The sequence below is a fragment of the Salmo salar genome, chromosome ssa04, assembly GCF_905237065.1.
Source record: "Salmo salar chromosome ssa04, Ssal_v3.1, whole genome shotgun sequence".
NCBI lineage: Eukaryota > Metazoa > Chordata > Actinopteri > Salmoniformes > Salmonidae > Salmo > Salmo salar.
In genome coordinates this window covers 41,606,626-41,628,256 of record NC_059445.1, presented here as the reverse complement: position 1 = coordinate 41,628,256, position 21,631 = coordinate 41,606,626, and the positions used below count along the sequence as shown (strand labels likewise).

The following is a 21,631-nucleotide window of genomic DNA, read 5'->3' as shown; positions in this document are numbered from 1 at the left end:
GGGGAACATTCGTGTTTGACTTTAACAGAGTCTTTGGTCAAAGTGTCCGGAATGTTGCTTTGCTGACACGCCTGAACCCTTCCCAAACTCTCCGGGACCAAAAATCTCTTTCAGTTGTCAGAGAGCTGACTGGTTTTTCCCCCAGAGAATGCTGATGTACATTAATATGAAATAATCTATTTTTCAATGCCCGGTCTGGATTAGGCTCTGACATTAAAACATGTCTCAAAGCCACATGGCATCAGAGGAGAAGTATACAGTGTTATTGACCACCTTATTGGCCACCAGTCCTCCCCTTCAGTTGTTCCCTGATCTATATTCTGTGCGGACATAAATGGGACATGGAATCAGTGTCCAATAACTCATATGTGTGCAATGCATGTTTTTTGCCCCAGTAGTTGTATTGATTGAGTGCAGCAGGAAAATATGACAGATCAATATAGGCCTTTCTGGCATGAGAGGAAACAGCTTCACAGATACAGTCAAATACAGCTGTAATACTTCTGTATTCTAAATCTGAAGAGGAACACCACTCTTTGAGAGAGAGAGAGAGAGAGAGAGAGAGAGAGAGCGATAGAGGGAGAGAGAGAGAGAGAGCGATAGAGGGAGAGAGAAAGAGAGTCTTGGCCATTATGACTATTCACATTGTTTTTCACCATCTTCGTATTAACTTAGTCAGAGATCTGGAGGGATTACATCAATCTGGCTTTTTCTTTAATAGTGCAGCAGATCTCTTCCAAGAATAATCCCTGGCAAAGAAATTACCGGCGGAATAAGCAATTAATTTGCTTACAAAGCCCTTCCTTTCAATTAAAATAACTGAAACAAACGCGTTGATTAGGAGCCTAGTGTGAATTAGGCTGGTTGAGAAAGGTAGTAATCCATTCTGCTTAACTTTTCATTAAGGACTAAAGCACGTAGAGTATTACCTTTCACACAATCAATAGGGAAAAGTAGCACAGTGCTTTATCAACTGCACTCAGGCAGTGGTGAGGGAAATACAGTGTTTTTGGGAAGATAAAAGTGTCCTGTTTTATGCAGGCTTCAGAGCCCACACTATCGATCCTGGTGAGGAGTCTGCAGAGGGAGGAATAGAGTGGGAGTTGGCCTCAGGGTTAGCGGAGCATGGTCAGGTACTGGTTCTGCCTGGAATCAGGCACAGGATTTATCCTCTCAGTAAAATCGCGGACAGCTTAAACATTGTGGCATGTTCCGAACTGTTTTACAAAGTAGTCTTTTGGCCTGTTTTCCCTATTATCGTTCACATCCCTAATGCCATTTTATATGAACTCAGTTGGACATTGTACAGTACAAGCACATGTATGGTTTTGTATAATAAAAAAAAACGAGTCGTGTCTTTTCCACCTAGATGTCGGCCCCGCCCACTGCTCCGCTTCTCCTCGCCAGGGGGACGACGCTCTGCTCCTCTTACCCCCCGACGCTCTACTCTGAGAAAGCCTAGTGCGGCAGAAACTGCTGCAGCATGCACTCTGCTCTGCTACAGCGTATATCCCATGTTCCGAGGGCTTTAATATTTCACATGGCTCTTGCTTTGTTTCGCGATATCATGGACTGTGTGTACTGAGGCAGATCATATAGTGAATCTGGAGATGTTGTTAAATTGCTCTTTGAAGAGCTGCCCGAAATGATTTAGCATGGCTGCTTGGGTCTGTAGCTAGAAGATCCCTCTTTTGTCTCCCCTCGCCCCTCGCCCCTCGCCCCTCTCCTCCTGTAGAATACAGCAGTGGTGAGACGGCCTGCTGGTTGATACTGTGCTGCGCACACAAACACAGCGTTTCATACAACAACAGCCCCACAGTCCCACGTACAGCTCCCGGCAGATCAATAGTATCACAGGCTGCCAATTAGTCAAATCTGGCTGTCCTCGCTGACTGAAATACCCAAGACAACTCCTACAAAGTTCCCTCAAAGTTTACTGTTGTTCCTTTTGACTTATGCTAAGCAATATGAGTTACATATGTCTTTGTATGATAGTTTGATAGTATGATACATGTGGACGAGGAGCACTGGATGCATATGAAACAGCTGCATCCTGTAATAGAAGCAGACATGTGTCTGACTGTAACCGACTGATTTTTCGGGGGAAATTGGAGCAGATCTCTGATAATGACTGTAATCAGTGATGGTTTAATCATTGATTCCAACGCAGTGCTCTTTTGAGTCCTCATTAACATTCGTTGTGAGTCTCAAGTGTTGGTAAGAGGAGTAAGATCCCTCCCATGTCTGTGCTCCTTCCTGATTACATTAGCCACCCATCTCACCTCTCAGCCAAAATGCAGTAATTGCTCTACTTTAGTCGTGCATGGAGATGAATTAACATGGTTGCCCGGGGCAACAGTAAGGATGGCGTCCAGGCAGAGAAGAGGTACCTCGGCTCATAATTTGTTCATTCATTAATTTCCGGCCAAAAGAGATATGGGAATAAATGCATTCAAGACAAACCCCCGTGGCGGTTGTACGAGAATGGAAGATTCCAGAGTGGGGATTGGAGGGAATGCTTCCTGCTGCTTGTCAGATCTGGCACAAAAATCAAGGTCATAGTCAAGGAACTGGTGTTCAGCTATTATCTGGCATGAAATCCTAATGCTTTAGTCTGATGTCTGAAGTCTCAAGTCTTTGTTTCTCAGAGAAAAATGATAAGAAAGGTGGTTAACTATGTATTGATGGGTATAGATATATTGGAATTCTACTCTGTGGCTACTTGCATTTTTATTTGAAACTATATGGCATTGGTCCTGACTTATAATTAATAGTCCAGTTATGGACCTTTTTCTGTAGTACCTGTTGTTTTAAATACAGCGCCCATTTTCAGCTGTCAAACCGGGAAGTAATACCCCTATTGTTCTTATTGGCTTGTATGAGTCATATCATACCGACAATAATCCACAACATTCAACCACAGAATGAGGATTACACTATAGAAAGTATGTGTCATTCCTGCTACAGTATATGAGCTCTCTTCTTGGAGGTGATCTATAGTACCTTCTCTTAGCCGTGCCTCTAGCAACTTTGTGAAAAGGTTGTGAAAATGAATTCCTTAAAAGGCAAAGCGTCTGGGCCTAGGACTAGGTAATTGGGTCATGTTTCTCCACTATTTCTTTAGACTGGATATTGGAATGAAAACACGTTTTTCACTGCCTCAGAGAAATGATAGCATTTTTCCATTGGCTCGAGGGCACTCTCCATTTTTTGTTGTTGTTGATAAAAGTAGTGTAGAGGAATACACACATTGACTTTATTACTTTACTCACTAATCCACTGCTATCAGATTGTAAAGCATCTGGGACTACGAGCCATTGTTTGGAATTGTGTCATTCAAGAAAAGAGCTTTGAATAATTCAGTTTCTGTAGTTGTGGGGTCCCTGCTTGGCTGCTGGTCCTGGTTGTGGTGGTAGTTTTGGGGGGCCATGTGGCCCTGACAGCTGCTAAAGCAAGGATTAGGGGTGGGCTCTGTGGGGCAGAGGGGCGGGGAGAACGTGGAGTGAGGAGTGAGGGAGTGGCCAGGCTCTCAGCAGGACTTTCTCTGTAGATCAGAGAGGTAAGGGGGCTGAAAACCCAGACACACTTACTGTACTTCATATTGGCATATTGACATAGACTATGCAGTGTAAATACTGTGGATACTGTACTGTGGTACAGAGCATACATGTCGACAAATTTAAATAAACATACATATTTATTGCATGTAGAAGATGAAAAAGATGAATATTGAAACATCTGGAGAGTGAGTCTTGTGTCACCCCACCACTTGTCTGGATACTGTTGCTAGGTGAGTCTAGATGACAAGGTGACCTGACCTTTTCAGACATGATGCTCATCTTCTCTAATATGAATATCCCTCAAGCTGGAATGCCCTTAACTATAGCCATGGCTCTGAGGGACTGTGACATTTCATATACCAGCTGTAGGTAGGCCTCTAGACATAGATGCCAACTCTCAGAAAATATGGTTTGTTTACAGTCGTCTGTCTTTTGTCGCGTCTGTCCCAAGACGTGTAAAGATGATAGTGCGTTCGCGCTTTTGTCTTACACCCTGTCAGATTCAGTCACATTTGAATGTTGCCTCTAGTGTGTGTTTTCCAGATTCTCAGAATCCCCTTGTGTTCCAAAAACACACAATAAATACGGGCCAATTTATTCCTCAAGGATGCACTGAGTTTACATTTGTTTGATCAACTCTATAAAGAGCGGCTAGAAACAGCGGGCCACATGGGACCACATTGCTGTGAGGTAGACTCCTAGAGGAAAGCATCCCCTCCCCCCTCCCAGCCCATCCTACCCCTCCAAACACCGCATCCCTTTCCAGTGCTGGGAGAGAGTTGCCGATGAGAGCAGGAGAGTGTGAGCTCTCTCACTTCCTCCACTTCCTCCTGATTTATGGAAATCACAGCTCAAAACACCCTGTGAGTGGCAGCTGATAAGGATCCGTTTAGCATATGTCAGCTTCTCCTTGGCACCCCTGAGAGCCCGAGTACAGGACTAATCATTCTCCGGCTCGCAACGTTTAACAGGGAGGGGATTAGAAGAAGGAGCTGTAGCAGCGCGGGCTCTGGCTCTTGTCTCTCTGGGCAGCCTCACCCTCTGCTCAGCCTCTGCTCAGCCTCAGCCTCTGCTGTAACTAGTCTGCTTTCAAGGCCCCAGTCAGTCACACTGCATAAAGGCTACAGTCAACAGACTCATTGTTTCCAATTCTCTTCCTTTGAAGAGGTTATTCGTTTTGTCTCAGACAAACGTTGGCACCTATTGGAAGCCTTGCTGTCTCTGTCCCTGGCCAGGGTTTTCTGTTGGTCACTGGTTTCTGTTTAGGAAATACAGGGACGTTGATCATCAAGAATTAGAGCCCTAGAACCTATCCCATTGCTTTGTTCTTTTATTCTTTGTCTGGCTTCATAATGTAGATTCAGTAACCAAAATACAGGCCGCAAAATGCAGTGTGCCTCGCCTGCAGTCAGAGAACAAAAAAAAACCCGAATTGTTTAATTCATATTAATTGAGATAAAAATGTTTGCTTGCTCAGTTACATCATTTGTTTGGGAGATCCTTCCAGTCTTTGTGATTGCAGGGGGTACTGATCGACAGAGCTGTGTCATGTTTATGTATGACGGCTTAATCACATGGTTCTCTCTGAACGACAGGTCAGTGGGGCAGTATGGTGGAGGAATATGTCTCTGTTGACATAGCAGACTCCCAGGGGAAACAGCCAGGGGCCAGAACAGGACAAAACTGATTCTAGTGCCATTATAACAGCTATTCATTCACTCGAGCAGAAGTGCTGTATAGCATACAATGTATGGATCAATAGGTGTTTAGTAAAACACTTTAGATAGATTTTTGCTCATGTGCTGTACGCATATGGATGTCTTCTTATAGCATTACAATAGGAGCCTAGCTGTATGCCGTATAATAGGTTATAGTGAGACGTGTAGCTGGAATATTTAGACCTTATTTGTATGGACCACATATCTACCAAACAGTTCAATGTAAAACAAGCATACATCCTCTGTCGCCATAGAAACGGGGGAAGATGCAATCCTATGCTTTCACCTCTCAGCTGTGTGTGTAGAAGCTGCTGCAGCGCTCTCCACTCTTAGATAAAAGTGTTCCAAAAGGGTTCGTCAGCTGTCCCCATAGGAGAACCCTTTTTTGGTTCCAAGTGGAAAGGGTTCTACATTGAACCCAAAAGGGTTTTTACCTGGAACCAAAAGGGTTCTACCTGGAACCAATAAGGGTTCTTCAAAGGGTTCTCCTATGGGGACAGCCGACGAACCCTTTTAGGTTATAGAGAGTGTTAATAGAGTGTATATAGAGAAACATACAAAACAATAGGAACACCTGCTCTTTCCATGACATAGATTGACCAGGTGAACCCAGCTGAATGTGATGATCCCTTATTGATGTCACTTGTTAAATTCACTTCAATCAGTCTAGATGAAGGGGAGGAGACGGGTTAAAGGATGTTTAAGCCTTGAGACAATTTAAGCCTTGAGACATGGATTGTGTATGTGTGCCATTCAGAGGGTGAATGGGCAAGTCTGAATATTTAAGTGCATTTTAACTGGGTATGATAGTAGGTGCCAGGCACACCGGTTTGAGTGTGTCAAGAACTGCAAAGCTTCTGGGTTTTTCACCCACAATAGTTTCCCGTGTGTATCAAGAATTGTCCACCACACAAAGAATATCCAGCCAACTTGACTCAACTGTGGGAAGCATTAGTCAACATGGGCCAGCATCCCTGTGGAACGCTTTCGACGCCTTGTAGAGTCCACGCCCTGACGAATTGAGACCGTTCTGAGGGCAAAAAGGGGGTGCAGCTCAGTATTAGGAGGGTGTTCTTCATGTTTGATACACTCAGTGTATACAGTAGTGTTCTGAGCCTAACACCCCAAACTGAAACACAATCACCTGATCTGTGATAGAAATGACTAGAGCTATTCTATGAACACCCCTGGGTGTGTCTCCACCAGTGGAATGTATTCATGGATGCCAAGGGATGCCAATTTTCCTTCAATTCACAAGAGGCTGAATGTGTCTCACCGGAGAAAGCATCTGAGTGAGCGAAACAGCGCCCCTCTGTCTCTGTATGTGTAGCTCATCTATCTGATGCTGTCTGGTCCAAAAGAGTATGACATTGTTGCATCCCGTAGCATTGAATGCAAGGGAAGCCAGTGAGCATTTGCCCTCCCTTGATTAAAAAAAAAGTATAAAATAATAGCCAATCAGATTTGAGCTATACTGAGTGAGCTCAAATGTGAATGGTCCTGGCACACCAAAACAAAGTGTCAAGGGAAGCGTCACTCCCATCAAATCGCATTGAGAGCATACGTCATAGACTGAAACAACTTGAATTGTTGCATCTTGTTGTGTTGTTGTCCTCTTGGGGGCTAGCTAAAATGGGCCCTTTCCTAAATTAGCCATGGATGGAAATAGGGATTTGGAACTGTGGTTTTACTTAATTCTCCGTAATGGCCAATGATAATAACAGTGATTCTGATCCAACCATTAATTCATACATTGTTGTGCCCCTGGACTGAGAGGATGCAAGTTCAGTATGTAGCTAGATGCAGAAGGCTAACTAGCTAACGTTGCGCATGAAAGGAAGTTAGGCTAGTGAGAACATTTTAGCCAGGTAGCCTAGGACAACAAAACAATAAAGGTGTGTACTGCATGACAGAGTGATAGACCGTTTCATCAATATGAAAGAGAGGAGGATGGCTTTGGTGTCTCTCTACAAGTAGGGTGAGTCGACATGTTTTGTACTTGCACGAACGCGCACACACACACAGAAATCAGAACTATGGACATCCACATCATATTTAGCTTACGTTGACTAAATTGTTTTTGGTATCTATTAGTTGTCACTGTATTAAACTAAGCAGAGGTGATTTGGTGATGTTGAAATGTTGAAGTTGAAACGGTGCTGGAATAGTGGAAGCAGCTCCTGTTTTCTTGGTGACTTGCGGTAACTCTCCCTGTTTCTAAATCAGTAGTTGTTTAGTAATCCGAAAATGTCGGAAACATTAACTTGCTTGACAATGCTGTTTGTTACATGCAATATTCTTTGTGGACTTCATTGGACATAGTTTGCTCTCCGGTTTTGTGATGAAACAAAGGTGTGGTTGAATTTATTCTGCCGCTGTGTCTTCTTATTGTCTCGGCCTTTTTGCCTATATATCACAGTCGCAAGGCATATGAACTAACAGGTTATAGAGCAAACAACACAATTATCACAACACATAGGTTGTAATATGGCTTTTTATTCTGGCTAACCCAGTGACTTTACCCACGCACCACTACTGATCTCCACAGACCGGTTTATATGGTGAAACAATGGACCTGTAACAAGGCTGGCAAGCATGTGTGTGCTGTGCTGTGTATAACCTCAATCACCCCTCAGTCACTATGGGCACTGTCCCAGGACACGCTTGGATAGGATTAGCTAAAAACACTATTTTCTCTCTATGATAATGAGAGCTAATGTTTGGATTACACGCATTTTCAGGGCCATTCACACAGCCAATCAGCATGTTCGGATGTCGCTGTACCTCTACATCTCAATTAGTGGAGGCATCCTAGACTCCCTGTGTGCCCTCACCCCACCCTACCCCTCACAGAGGCATAACAGTTGAAAGAGAGGGCGTGGAGGGGTACGGAGCAGGGAGCTGTACCCAGGAGAGACGCATCGAGCTGGGATTAGCTCTAATGGGATTACGCTGGTACAGCCATTTTAGCCAGGCAGGCAGGTCGGGAGGGAGCAGGCAGATTGGGATGACATCATCTCCTATCCTGTCTGCTGCTGTCTGCCGCTGCATTCTGTCTCCCTGGACCAATGGGGCAGAGGGTTGAGTGCCTGTTAAGACATATTGAAACAACATTTGACTCCAGTGAATCCTCTTAAGTGATATTTCGCCAAGTGGCCAGTTGTCTCTAGGACTGAAGAAGATACATTGCTGCAATGTGAAGTCTGTGCACAAGAGATGAGCTGATGAATTCTGGGAAGCCCTCCAGTAGTAAATGTCCTATGGTGTAACCTTGACTGGTCTGCATACTGAAGTAATTTTGACTGGTCTGCATACTGAAGTAATTTTGACTGGTCTGCATACTGAAGTACTTTTGACTGGTCTGAATACTGAAGTAATTTTGGCTGGTCTGCATACTGAAGTAATCTTGACTGGTCTGAATACTGAAGTAATTTTGACTGGTCTGCATACTGAAGTAATTTTGACTGGTCTGCATACTGAAGTAATTTTGACTGGTCTGCATACTGAAGTAATTTTGACTGGTCTGCATACGGAAGTAATTTTGACTGGTCTGCATACCGAAGTAATTTTGACTGGTTTGCATACTGAAGTAATTTTGACTGGTCTGCATACCGAAGTAATTTTGACTGGTCTGCATACTGAAGTAATTTTGACTGGTCTGCATACTGAAGTAATTTTGACTGGTCTGCATACTGAAGTAATTTTGACTGGTCTGTATACTGAAGTAATTTTGACTGGTCTGCATACTGAAGTCGCCTTGACTGTTGTAGTGGACATACTTTAGTAGTAGGGAGTGAGAATCTCTGTCCAAACCTCCAGACCGGAGATTGAATGGGATGGACAGACTGACACATACAGGACAGGGAAACTGTAGTCTCAGGCTCCCTGCACCATGTGGAGCCTGTGTGTCAGTTTCCATGGTTACCCTGCTCATTGATTTTGTGTTTCCTGCTCAATGTTTTATGAGTGCAAGTGGCCTTAAAGCTCCAATGTGTTTCTATATGAAATGTAAATGTAATTATGGTAATGTGCCAGTTTGTAGATTGGGGCTGTCTGTCAGAAAGGTATATGGCTGTCTCCCCCACCCACCCCCCAGTGAACCTCTCCAGTACTCACCCATGCGTAGAGGAGAGGGGGGATGCAGGCACAGGCAGTATTGGTGCAGTGCTACATCACTCAGAGCACAAACACGCACACACACACACATTCACACATGTTTGTTTTACTATCCTTGTGGGGATCAACAAATATATTCCCATTCAAAATCCTATTTTCCCTAACCCTACCCTTAACCCAAAACCCCTAACCCTGAAACTAAACCTAACCCTAACTCTAATCCTAACCCCTAACCTTAATTCTTACCGTAACCCTAATTGTAACCCTAATTGTAACCCTAACCCAAAGCCTAACCCTAAGCCTAAAATTGTCTTTTTCCTTGTGGGGACCGCTGTAATTTCCCCATTTTACTATCCTTGTGAGGACTTCTGCTCACACACACGTGTGTACACACAGCCACTCATACATGCATATACTCCCATTCATCCACACACATACACACACACACACACACACACACACACACACACACACACACACACACACACACACACACACACACACACACACACACACACACACACACACACACAGAGAGAGAGCTATACTGAGCTGTTGTAAAACTCCTCCACTGTGTTCAATGGTAGGAGCAGTATCCAGACTTTCATATGGTCATACCGTCCTTGACTCATCCTGGGATTTACGCTATTACCAGCTTAGTACACTAGGGCGTGCCAAAAAATGCAAGGAAGACCATTGGGTGTTTTCATGGAATGTTCATGGAGGCTGCTAGCTAAATATCCTAACGAGCGCAAAACAAAATATACGAATTGCAAAGGCAGGCAATCCAGCTCATGAAGTTATACATATTGGAGCTACCGAATGTCATTTTCTTTTGAGTTTGGACATTTACAAGCGAATGCGAACGAGAGGCATTGTGCAATTTAACAAAGTCTTGATGCATGCATGTGTGAAGAAACAACAGTATTGGCTCTGGAGCACCATGTGTACACGCGGTGTCTGTGTGGAGTCTGGAGTCGCTAGGGCAACAGGCCTGCCTGCTCTGCTCAGAGAAGAAATCTAAAGATTGCAGCGGCAGCTGTACAGATAACTCATCCAAAGGGCTTTGAATTCTCAATCACAGCAGAAAGCTAACACAGTATGATGCCCCGTCACCTTACTAATTCAAATCAAATCAAAAATCGAATTTTATTTGTCACATGCGCCGAATACAACAGGTGTTGTATTACGAGCCCTTAACCATTCAGCCACTTATTTAGATAACTAGCAAGTTAAACTTAACGCAGCATTTATCGTTTTTCACCCAGGAAAAACAAAAAAGCATAAGAAATATATTGCTGCATTTTGTAAACGCAGATCTAAAATGCTTCTTTATTGTAATTTTTGCTTGGGGTCAGACAAATGTTGTTCTTCAGTTGCACTTCTCCACTCGGATAAGAATTCACATTAGCAAATGTAGCTGGCTACATTCTTTCTATCATAAACATTAGAAATATGATGGCCATGCATAATTTTTTGCCAGAAATACTTTGCTGTTTTATTGTAAGCTCATTTACTGTCAGCCAAATAGCATTGCACTTCTGTTGTCATCTGATGAAAATTAAGCTATTTTCTGCCAAATGTGTTGGACTAATGTATACTGAACAGAACTATAAACGCAACATGTAAAGTGTTGGTCCCATGTTTCACAAGCTGAAATAAAATATCCCAGAAATGTTCCATACGTAGAAATAACTTATTTCTCTCAAATTTTGTGCACAAATTTGTTTACATCCCTGTTAGTGAGCTTTTCTCCTTTGCCAAGATAATCCATCCACCTGACAGTTGTGGCATATCAAGAAGCTGATTAAACAGCATGATCATTACACAGGTGCACCTTGTGCTGGGGACAATAAAAGGCCACTCTAAAATGTGCAGTTTGGTCATACAACGGGGCGGCAGGTAGCCTATTGGTTAGAGCGTTGGACCAGTAACCGAAAGGTTGCTAGATTGAATCCCTGAGCTGACAAGGTAAACAATCTGTCGTTCTGCTCCTGAACAAGGCTGTTAACTCACTGTTCCTAGGCCGTCATTGTAAATAAGAATTTGTCTTAGCTGACTGAAAAAAATGTTCAAACACAATGCCACCGATTTCCCAAGTTTTCAGGGAACGTGCAATTGGCATGCTGACTGCAGGAATGTCCACCGGAACTGTTGCGAAATAATTTAATGTTATTAATTTCTCTACCATAAGCTGCCTCTAACATCGTTTTAGAGAATTTGGCAGTATGTCCAACCGGCCTCACAACCGCGGACCATGTAACCATGCCAGCCCAGGACCTTCACATCCAGCTTCTTCACCTGCAGGATCGTCTGAGACCAGCCACCTGGACAGCTGATGAAACTGAGGAGTATTTCTGTCTGTAAGAAAGCCCTTTTGTGGGGAAGAACTCATTCTGATTGGCGGGCTTGACTCCTCAATGGGTTGGCCTGGCTCCCAAGTGGGTGGACCTATGCCCTCCCAGGCCCACCCATGGCTGCGCCCCTGCTCAGTCATGTGAAATCCATAGATTAGGTCCTAATTAATTTATTTCAATTTACTGATTTCTATATATGTACTGTAACTCAGTAATATTGCATTTATATTTTTGTTCAGTATACACTACCGTTCAAAAGTTTGGGGTCACTTAGAAATGTCCTTGTTTTTGAAAGGAAAGCACATTTTTCGTCCATTAAAATAAATAAATCAAATTGATCAGAAATACAGTGTAGACATTGTTAACGTTGTAAATGACTTGTAGCTGGAAACGGCAGATTTTTTATGGAATATCTACATAGGCGTACAGAGGCCCATTATCAGCAACCATCACTCCTGTGTTCCAATGTCACGTTGTGTTAGCTAATCCAAGTTTATCATTTTAAAGGCTAATTGATCATTAGAAAACCCTTTTGCAATTATGTTAGCACAGCTGAAAACAGTGAAGAGGCAACTCCGGGATGCTGGCCTTCTAGGCAGAGTTCCTCTGTCCAGTGTATGTGTTCTTTTGCCCATCTTAATCTTAACTTTTTATTGGCCAGACTGAGATATGGCTTTTTCTTTGCAACTCTGCTTAGAAGGCCAGTATCCCGGAGTCGCCTCTTCACTGTTGACATTGAGACTGGTGTTTTGCAGGTACTATTTAATGAAGCTGCCAGTTGAGGTCTTGTGAGGTGTCTGTTTCTCAAACTAGACACTCTAATGTACTTGTCCTCTTGCTCAGTTGTGCACTGGGGCCTCCCATTCCTCTTTCTATTCTGGTTAGAGCCAGTTTGCGCTGTTCTGTGAAGGGAGTAGTACACAGCGTTGTACGAGATCTTCAGTTTCTTGGCAATGTCTTGCATGGAATAACCTTCTTTTCTCAGTGCAAGAATAGACTGACGAGTTTCAGAAGACAGTTCTTTGTTTCGGGCCATTTTGAGCCTGTAATCGAACCCACAAATGCTGATGCTCCAGATACTCAACGAGTCTAAAGAAGGCCAGTTTTATTGCTTCTTTAATTAGAACAACAGTTTTCAGCTGTGCTAACATAATTGCAAAAGGGTTTTCGAATGATCAATTAGCCTTTAAAATGATAAACTTGGATTAGCTAACACAACGTGCCATTGGATCACAGGAATGATGATTGCTGATAATGGGCCTCTGTAGATATTCCATAAAAAATCAGCCGTTTCCAGCTACAATAGTCATTTACAACATTAACAATGTCTACACTGTATATCTGATCAATTTGATGTTATTTTAATGGACCAAAAATGTGTTTTTCTTTCAAAAACAAGGACATTTCTAAGTGACCCCAAACTTTTGAACGGTAGTGTATTTTCTGTAAAGGAAAACTATAGTTGCACGTCCCTGATCACTATTGAAGCAACAAAAAAAACACTAGACATTCAATATAAAATGGGACCTCTGTCAATACAAAGTTGGACTCGCTGTCACGCCCTGACCGTAGAGATCCTTATTATTCTCTATGTTTGGTTAGGTCAGGGTGTGACTCGGGTGGGAAACTCTATGTTTTCTCTTTCTATGTTTTTGGGCCGAGTGTGGTTCCCAATCAGAGGCAGCTGTTTATCGTTGTCTCTGATTGGGAATCATACTTAGGCAGCCTGTTTTCTTCCTGTGTTTGTGGGAGGTTGTTTACTGTTTAGTGTCTGTCGGAACTGTGCGTTTTCGTTATTTTGTTTGAGTGTGTTTATGAATAAGGTAATCATGAACACTTACCATGCTGCACCTTGGTCCACTTCAACTACCACTTACGACAAGTGTTACACTTGCCTACTCCCGCTTTCTCCCGTTGTGCTATTTACAAACAAACACATGACTGGCTCAACTGTTCTGGGGAACTATGGTAAGCATCATAATGGAAAGTAATGTGACGTGAAATGAAGAAAGCGATCTGCTTTATCTCCTAACATATTGCACACGTTGACTGCAGGTATTTCCTTAAAAAGTAGCTACAAATATTACAATTTATGGAAAAACTTCAAATAAATATTTTCAACGGTATTGACAGTGTTTTAAAACCATCCTGTGGCTATTTCCAAACTCCCCAGTATACGGTAGGCTACAGGATTAACCCATTAAGTGCTAATTCACCCATCCCTCTGAAACGGAGGTCTTAAGTTACAGTGTTAGCTACTAATCCAACTGCACAGACCAATGGTAGAGTAGGAAGAAGGGACTAGGTCCAACAGAAGAGTAAGTAAGGCTTGTCTACAATTGCATGAACTCAGACATAATGCATTGCTATCAACCTGTCATCTCACATCATCAGTTTTAAACTTCCTTTCTTCTTTAGCTTCGATCCCTCTCTCTCTGATTGGTGTGATGATATGTCAGTACTGCTGCTGAGGACTACTTTTGTGTGTTCCTCTGTTGAGGCTTCGGTCTCTGTCTTCTTTTTTGGATGGTGTCTGATCTTGTTTGTTGGTGACCTAGCTGTAGACCGTCTCTGGCTCCAGCTCTGTGTGTGTGTGTCTACTGTGCTGGTGGCGAGTCTGACAGGCTCACCCACGTTGAAGGTCACCCCCTCCTCCCTGGTCCATTTTTGTGGGGCGCTCTCTCTCTCCCATCCACTCAGATCACATCACCACTGTCTGCTGCCCTGTCAGCAACAGCCTCATCCTACAGCACTACTGTGCTCCTGAACCGTTCACTCTCACTGTGTGGCAATGCGACCCTTGCCCTGCAAGAAGAAAGCCCTAAGCAAAGCCATTAATGTAGATGTAGAGATGTGATATCTGGAGAATGATCTCTCTCAGACCCACTATTATCCGTGGAATGGGAGGGTTTATGAACAGATTTAGCTGTATGTCAGGGTATATTTAGATATAATTTAGTATCAATGTATTTATACTACACTGTATGTACATACACAGTTTGGTAGGAAAATCAAACAGCAGTTGGAATGTATTGACTTGTAAAAGGTGACAACTGCAATCTCTCTGGATAAGTACTTTAATAAGACTGAAATGACCCATATAGTATCTCCAAATAGATATTTGATCTTAGTGTAAGTAAGTGTACACCGTGCCTCTGATTGGCACCTGTCATCCTCATAATTAGTGAGATGTAATTGGCTGGCTGGTCGGTGTAAGCTGTGGTGTCTGCCTGGCTGACGGTTGGGATTGGTTGGCTGGTCAGTGTAAGCTGTGGTATCTGCAGGGCTGAGGGGTGACAGGAGTTGACAGAAAAGGGTCAGTGGCCCCACCTTACCTTGGTTAGCGTGACACAGGTCCTTATATGAGCTGGTGGAAGCCAGACCAATCAGGATTAACCTGGTATACAGGCATCTTGTCATTCTCTCTGCTGTCTCGGACCTGATCTGCTTCGACTCCCATCAACACTATCTCTCTCTTTCTATATATCGCTCTCTCTTTCTATCGCTCTCTCGCTCTTTCTCTCTCTGTAAGACGTCTTTAGCAAAACAGGATGGAGGACAGGTCAAGCAAGTGGGCAAAACTAGTTGTAGTGACGTCATAATGACTGTTTTGCCCAATGGGAAGTCCGACCTGCTTTGGGTTAGTGCTATCTGGCACCCTTGAGACATCCTACCCTAAAACCTAACCCTAACCTTAAACCCTACCCTTACCCTAACCTTAAACCCTACCCTTACCCTAACCTTTACCCTAACCATAACCATAACCTTTACCTAACCCTAACCTTAAACCCTACCCTTACCCTAACCTTAAACCCTACCCTTCCTAACCTTAAACCTTACCCTAACCTTAAACCCTACCCTTACCCTAACCTTAAACCCTACCCTTACCCTAACCTTTACCCTAACCATAACCATAACCTAACCCTAACCTTAAACTCTACCCTTACCCTAACCTTTACCCTAACCATAACCCTAACCTTAAACTCTACCCTAACCTTAAACCCTACCCTTACCCTAACCTTTACCCTAACCATAACCCTTACCTAACCCTAACCTTAAACTCTACCCTAACCTTAACGCTACCCTTACCCTAACCTTAAACCTTACCCTAACCCTACCCTAACCATAACCCTTACCTAACCCTAACCTTAAACTCTACCCTAACCTTAACGCCTACCTTTACCCTAACCATAACCCTAACCTTAAACTCTACCCTAACATTAAACCCTACCCTTACCCTAACCTTAACGCCTACCTTTACCATAACCATAACCCTTACCTAACCTTAAACTCTACCCTAACCTTAACGCCTACCTTTACCCTAACCATAACCCTTACCTAACCCTAACCTTAATCTCTACCCTAACCTTAAACCATACCCTAACCCTAACCTTAATGCCTACCTTTACCCTAACTCTAGCCTAAAACCTAACCCTAACCTTAAACCCTACCCTTACCCTAACCTTAACGCCTACCATAACCATAACCCTTACCTTAAACTCTACCCTAACCTTAACGCCTACCATAACCATAACCCTTACCTAACCTTAAACTCTACCCTAACCTTAACGCCTACCATCACTATAACCATAACCCTTACCTAACCCTAACCTTAAACTCTACCCTAACTTTAACGCCTACCCTTACCCTAACCTTAACGCCTACCTTTACCATAACCATAACCCTTACCTAACCCTAACCTTAAACTCTACCCTAACCTTAAACCATACCCTAACCTTAACGCCTACCTTTACCCTAACTCTAGCCTAAAACCTAACCCTAACCTTAAACCTTACCCTAACCTTAACGCCTACCCTAACCCTAACCATAACCCTTACCTAACCCTAACCTTAACCCTTACCTTAACCATTAAAAATGTTAACTTCAAAGGGGTAGGGACGTCCCAAGGATCCCGGGTAGCAAGGACCCTGACTTTGTCCCCAGGTCCTCCTTCACCCCTGGTGCCTGTCCCTTTCCCTCTTCTAATGTTTCTCTCCCTCTACTACTGTCCCTGTCCCTCCTGAACCTTCCTAGGCCATGTGTGTCACAGTAACAGTGCTGTCAGATCAGACAGGCATCTTCATAATCAGAAGCTCTGCAGTCAATTAGCTCTATGCATTTGTCAGCACAAATCTACACACAGAGTGGCTGTCACACTGGATGACATGACGGCTCCTCTAGTGTAGAGCACACTGGTGTGCTGAGCAGGCTGTCAATAGTACTTTACAGCAGTGGCTGCATTCATGTCTGATCATAGACACAAACATTCAGTTGTATTAGGTGATGAAGTAGTGCTTTTCAATAGTGAGATGGGTATAATGAGACAGACTTACTTCCCTGGTGGTAATGGTAGTGCCGTATGACCTGATCTCTGGAAAGGAAAGGCTGAATATCTGGGCCTTCCTGTGGTTCAGAGTATTGTATTTCCATTACTGCAGAAACCCAGTAATACGCTTAATATGTTTTCTATTCGGCCCACATTCACACACCACAGCTGGTTTCCAAAAGGCTTCTCGCTGGCTATGAGTTCCAATGTTTTTCTCAGAAATGGATTCCTTCACAAAATAACAGTGTCCGGGATCTTATAGTGTCCGGGATCTTATAGTGTCCGGGATCTTATAGTGTCCGGGATCTTATAGTGTCCGGGATCTTATAGTGTCCGGGATCTTATAGTGTCCGGGATCTTATAGTGTCCGGGATCTTATCGTGTCCGGGATCTTATCGTGTCCGGGATCTTATCATGTCCAGGATCATGATGATCTGATTTAGACCTTTCATTCTAAAGTAATGGACAAGATCGATAAATAAATACATTGAATTGTACTAATGTTGACCATCACTGCATAAAGTGGTATATGAAAAGCTTAGTTTCTACAGACCATTATATTTTCACTAAATGTTTCTCAGTCTTCTAAGCAGTTCTACTCTATCACTCCTTTCTTCAGTCTGTTGTATTGTCATCACTCTAATGACCTCTGCCTCGTCCTGACCCTAAACAAAAGCATGGGGGTTGGGTGTGGGGGATGGACAGAGAGAGACTGTTATGAACCATAGTCAAGTTTGGCCTCCCTCATAGGGCCCTGTGTCCTGCTTAGCCCCCTCGGCCCCCCTCATTACCAGTGTAGCTGGGGAGCCCAGCCAGCCTTGATGGGCTGTTGTCATCAGAGGGATTGACACACAGACCCCCCAGAGACCGCCAAAGACCTCATTTACATCCCCTCTCCATTAGCACCACCTAGAGATGTGGTGGGGGCTGGGTGGAGGGCTGGCAGACCCCATCACGCTTCCCATCTGACACATGATTGACAGCCCGAGAGGCATCCTTAAAATGTCCCCATTATAGCTACATTCCTGCTAAATTCCATACGGGAATTGTAAGATTGAAGATAATAAAAAAATTAAAATCACAATTTTAAGCTCACGATATTGACTGTTTAATGATACACTGAAAGACTGGGTGAGTTAATTAGAGGTCTACAATGAAAAAGCAATAAGAATGGGATTATATATAGTAATTTCATCACTAGGGTTTGACCCTAGGGATATGTGCCACTCCTGCCCCTGTCTATGTCCTGGACCCGTGGGACATGGAGGATGTACAGCTGCCAGACGCCATGCAGACCAGACACTCCTCCAGTAGCGACAAGCATCATGGCAGCTGCTGGGGTGGGGTGCTCCAGAATTAGCATCAGCTCATAGTTTAGAAGTGTGTCACAAAGAAGGTTGTGATGTGATGTATCCTGGGTGTTACCCTCCAGGTTTTGAACCTCCGTGGCGTGGCAACCTGGACGCCTGTCACCCAGGAGACCAGAGAGGAAGACTGTGTTTTGAATGTGAGGCGGGGGAGGGCCTAATAAACCTGCTAGTTCCAGTAACAGGGCTTTTCTATTGGAGGGTCATCAGTGAAAGTGGGTGTGGCCCAAGACATCTGTCTAGTAAGTAGCTTCTGATATGAACAGCTGCAGTGAAGGGGATCAGACCCTTTAGAGGAGTGGGTTAAACCGAGCTCTGTGATACACAATTATTAAAGACTCAGTAACGTTGGACTGTGTGTGATTGGGACATGTTTGGCTCTAGTAGCCATGCTAACGTGCCAAGAATACTTAATACAACCAGCTTTCTTTCATTGGCTGAATACAACCTATTGTAGGAGAGTTTTTGTCTGCTGTTGGACTCCATTGAAGGCTGAAGGAGGTCTGACTCATTAGATGAAATCTTAGATAAATTCACCTTTGTCTCCTTATACTAAAAATGTCAGTTCTTCCTAATAATAGCTCTTTATGTAAAGTAGGATGTTGCACGTATTATCTCCCATGTCTTAGTCCTTTACCAGCCACAGATTTTATCATCAACAACCATCTCCAATTTAAGCGGTATTAAACCCAGGATTTTAGATCATTCTACGAGCTAGCCCCACAGCTATTCACTAATCTCAAACCTCGCACAATTATATGCAATGTTTTGTCGCGGTTGAATGCAAGTGTATTATCTTTTTTAATTAACACACAGCCAGCATTTTAAAAGCAGTTTAGCGAACTTGAGAATGTTAATGCAGTATTAAGCCCCCTTCTTTTTGGGGCACACGTTGGCTGCTGAATTTCTTTGCTCTATCTGTTTGTTGCCGTTACAGTAAAGCTGTTACTGACATGATGTGACCTGGAGAAAAGTGCAGAGTCAAGGAGGTGGTAGTGCTGAGATGTCGGACTGGTCACTGTCAAAGATGAATGTATTTTATATCTGATATGTCATGTTAAGATCCCACTGAATTGTATGTATGCATTGTCTCAGAGCTGCATTCTCACATGGTCCCGTGTTTCTCTGCTCCACCAGGTCACCTGTCTTCAGGATTTCTTTGGTGATGATGATGTCTTCATTGCCTGTGGCCCAGAGAAGTTCCGCTACGCCCAGGATGACTTCTCCCTGGATGAGAATGGTGAGAGCAGCCACACCACTAGTAACCTACTGCACCACTGTAACACCACTAGTAACCTACTGCACCACTGTAACACCACTAGTAACCTACTGCACCACTGTAACACCACTAGTCACCTACTGCACCACTGTAACACCACTAGTAACCTACTGCACCACTGTAACACCACTAGTAACCTACTGCACCACTGTAACACCACTAGTCACCTACTGCACCACTGTAACACCACTAGTAACCTACTGCACCACTGTAACACCACTAGTAACCTACTGCACCACTGTAACACCAATAGTCACCTACTGCACCACTGTAACACCACTAGTAACCTACTGCGCCACTGTAACACTACTAGTAACCTACTGCACCACTAACACCACTAGTAACCTACTGCACCACTGTAACACTACTAGTAACCTACTGCACCACTGTAACACCACTAGTAACTTACTGCACCACTGTAACACCACTAATAACCTAATGCACCACTGTAACACTACTAGTAACCTACTGTAACACCACTAGTAACCTACTGCACCATTGTAACACCACTAGTAACTTACTGCACCACTGTAACACCACTAGTAACCTACTGCACCACTGTAACACTACTAGTAACCTACTACACCACTGTAACACTACTAGTAACCTACTGCACCACTGTAACACCACTAGTAACCTACTGCACCACTGTAACACCATTAGTAACCTACTGCACCACTGTAACACCACTAGTAACCTACTGCTCCACTGTAACACCACTAGTAACCTACTGCACCACTGTAACACCACTGGTAACCTACTACACCACTGTAACACCACTACTCATCTACTACACCACTGTAACACCACTTGTAACCTACTGCATCACTGTATCTCCACTAGTAACCTACTACTCCTCATTAACACCAATAGTAACCTACTACACCACTGTAACACCACTACTCATCTACTACACCACTGTAACATTACTACTCACCTACTACACCACTGTAACACCGCTAGTAACCTATTACACCACTGTAACATGGCTAGTAACCTACTGAACCACTGTAACACCACTAGTAACCTACTGCACCACTGTAACACCACAAGTAACGTATTACACCACTGTAACATCACTAGTAACCTACTAAACCACTGTAACACCACTTGTAACCTGCTATACCAGTAGTCACCTACTACACCACTGTAACACCACTTGTCACCTTCTACCTGACTATAACACCACTAGTAACCTACTACACCACTCTAACTCCACTAGTTACTTATTACACCATGTAACATCACTAGTAACCTGCTACACCACTGTAACACCACTAGTGACCTACTACACCACTGTAACAACACTAGTCATCTACTACACCACTGTAACACTACTTGTAACCTACTGCATCATGGTAACTCCACTAGTAACCTACTACTCCTCATTAACACCACTAGTAAACTACTTCACCATTGTAACACCACAAGTAACATATTACACCACTGTAACATCACTAGTCAGCTACTGCACCACTGTAACACCACTAGTCACCTACTGCACCACTGTAACACCACTAGTAACCTACTGCACCACTGTAACACCACTAGTAATCTACTGCACCACTGTAACTCCACTAGTAACCTACATTAGTAACCTCATTAACACCAATAGTAACCTACTACACCACTGTAACACCACTACTCATCTACTACACCAGTGTAACACTACTACTCACCTACTACACCACTGTAACATCGCTAGTAACCTACTACACCACTGTAACATCACTAGTAACCTACTGCAGCACTGTAACACCACTAGTAACCTTCTGCACCACTGTAACACCACAAGTAACATATTACACCACTGTAACATCACTAGTCACCTACTACACCACTTTAATATCATCTGTCAACAAACTACACCACTGAATCACCGCTAGTCACTTTCTACACCACTGTAAC

General features: G+C 43.5%; 1 protein-coding gene across 2 annotated transcripts in view; it reads left to right on the top strand.

Annotated features, from left to right (window-relative positions):
* The window catches only part of LOC106603110 (neuronal migration protein doublecortin), a 76,023-nt gene that overhangs the window by 36,158 nt on the left and 18,234 nt on the right, over positions 1–21,631 (top strand). For both annotated transcript variants that reach the window (XM_014196347.2, XM_014196346.2), the window contains exon 4: positions 19,582–19,684. In XM_014196347.2, the coding sequence (XP_014051822.1) occupies positions 19,582–19,684 (103 nt within the window). The remainder of the gene's footprint in view (positions 1–19,581; positions 19,685–21,631) is intronic.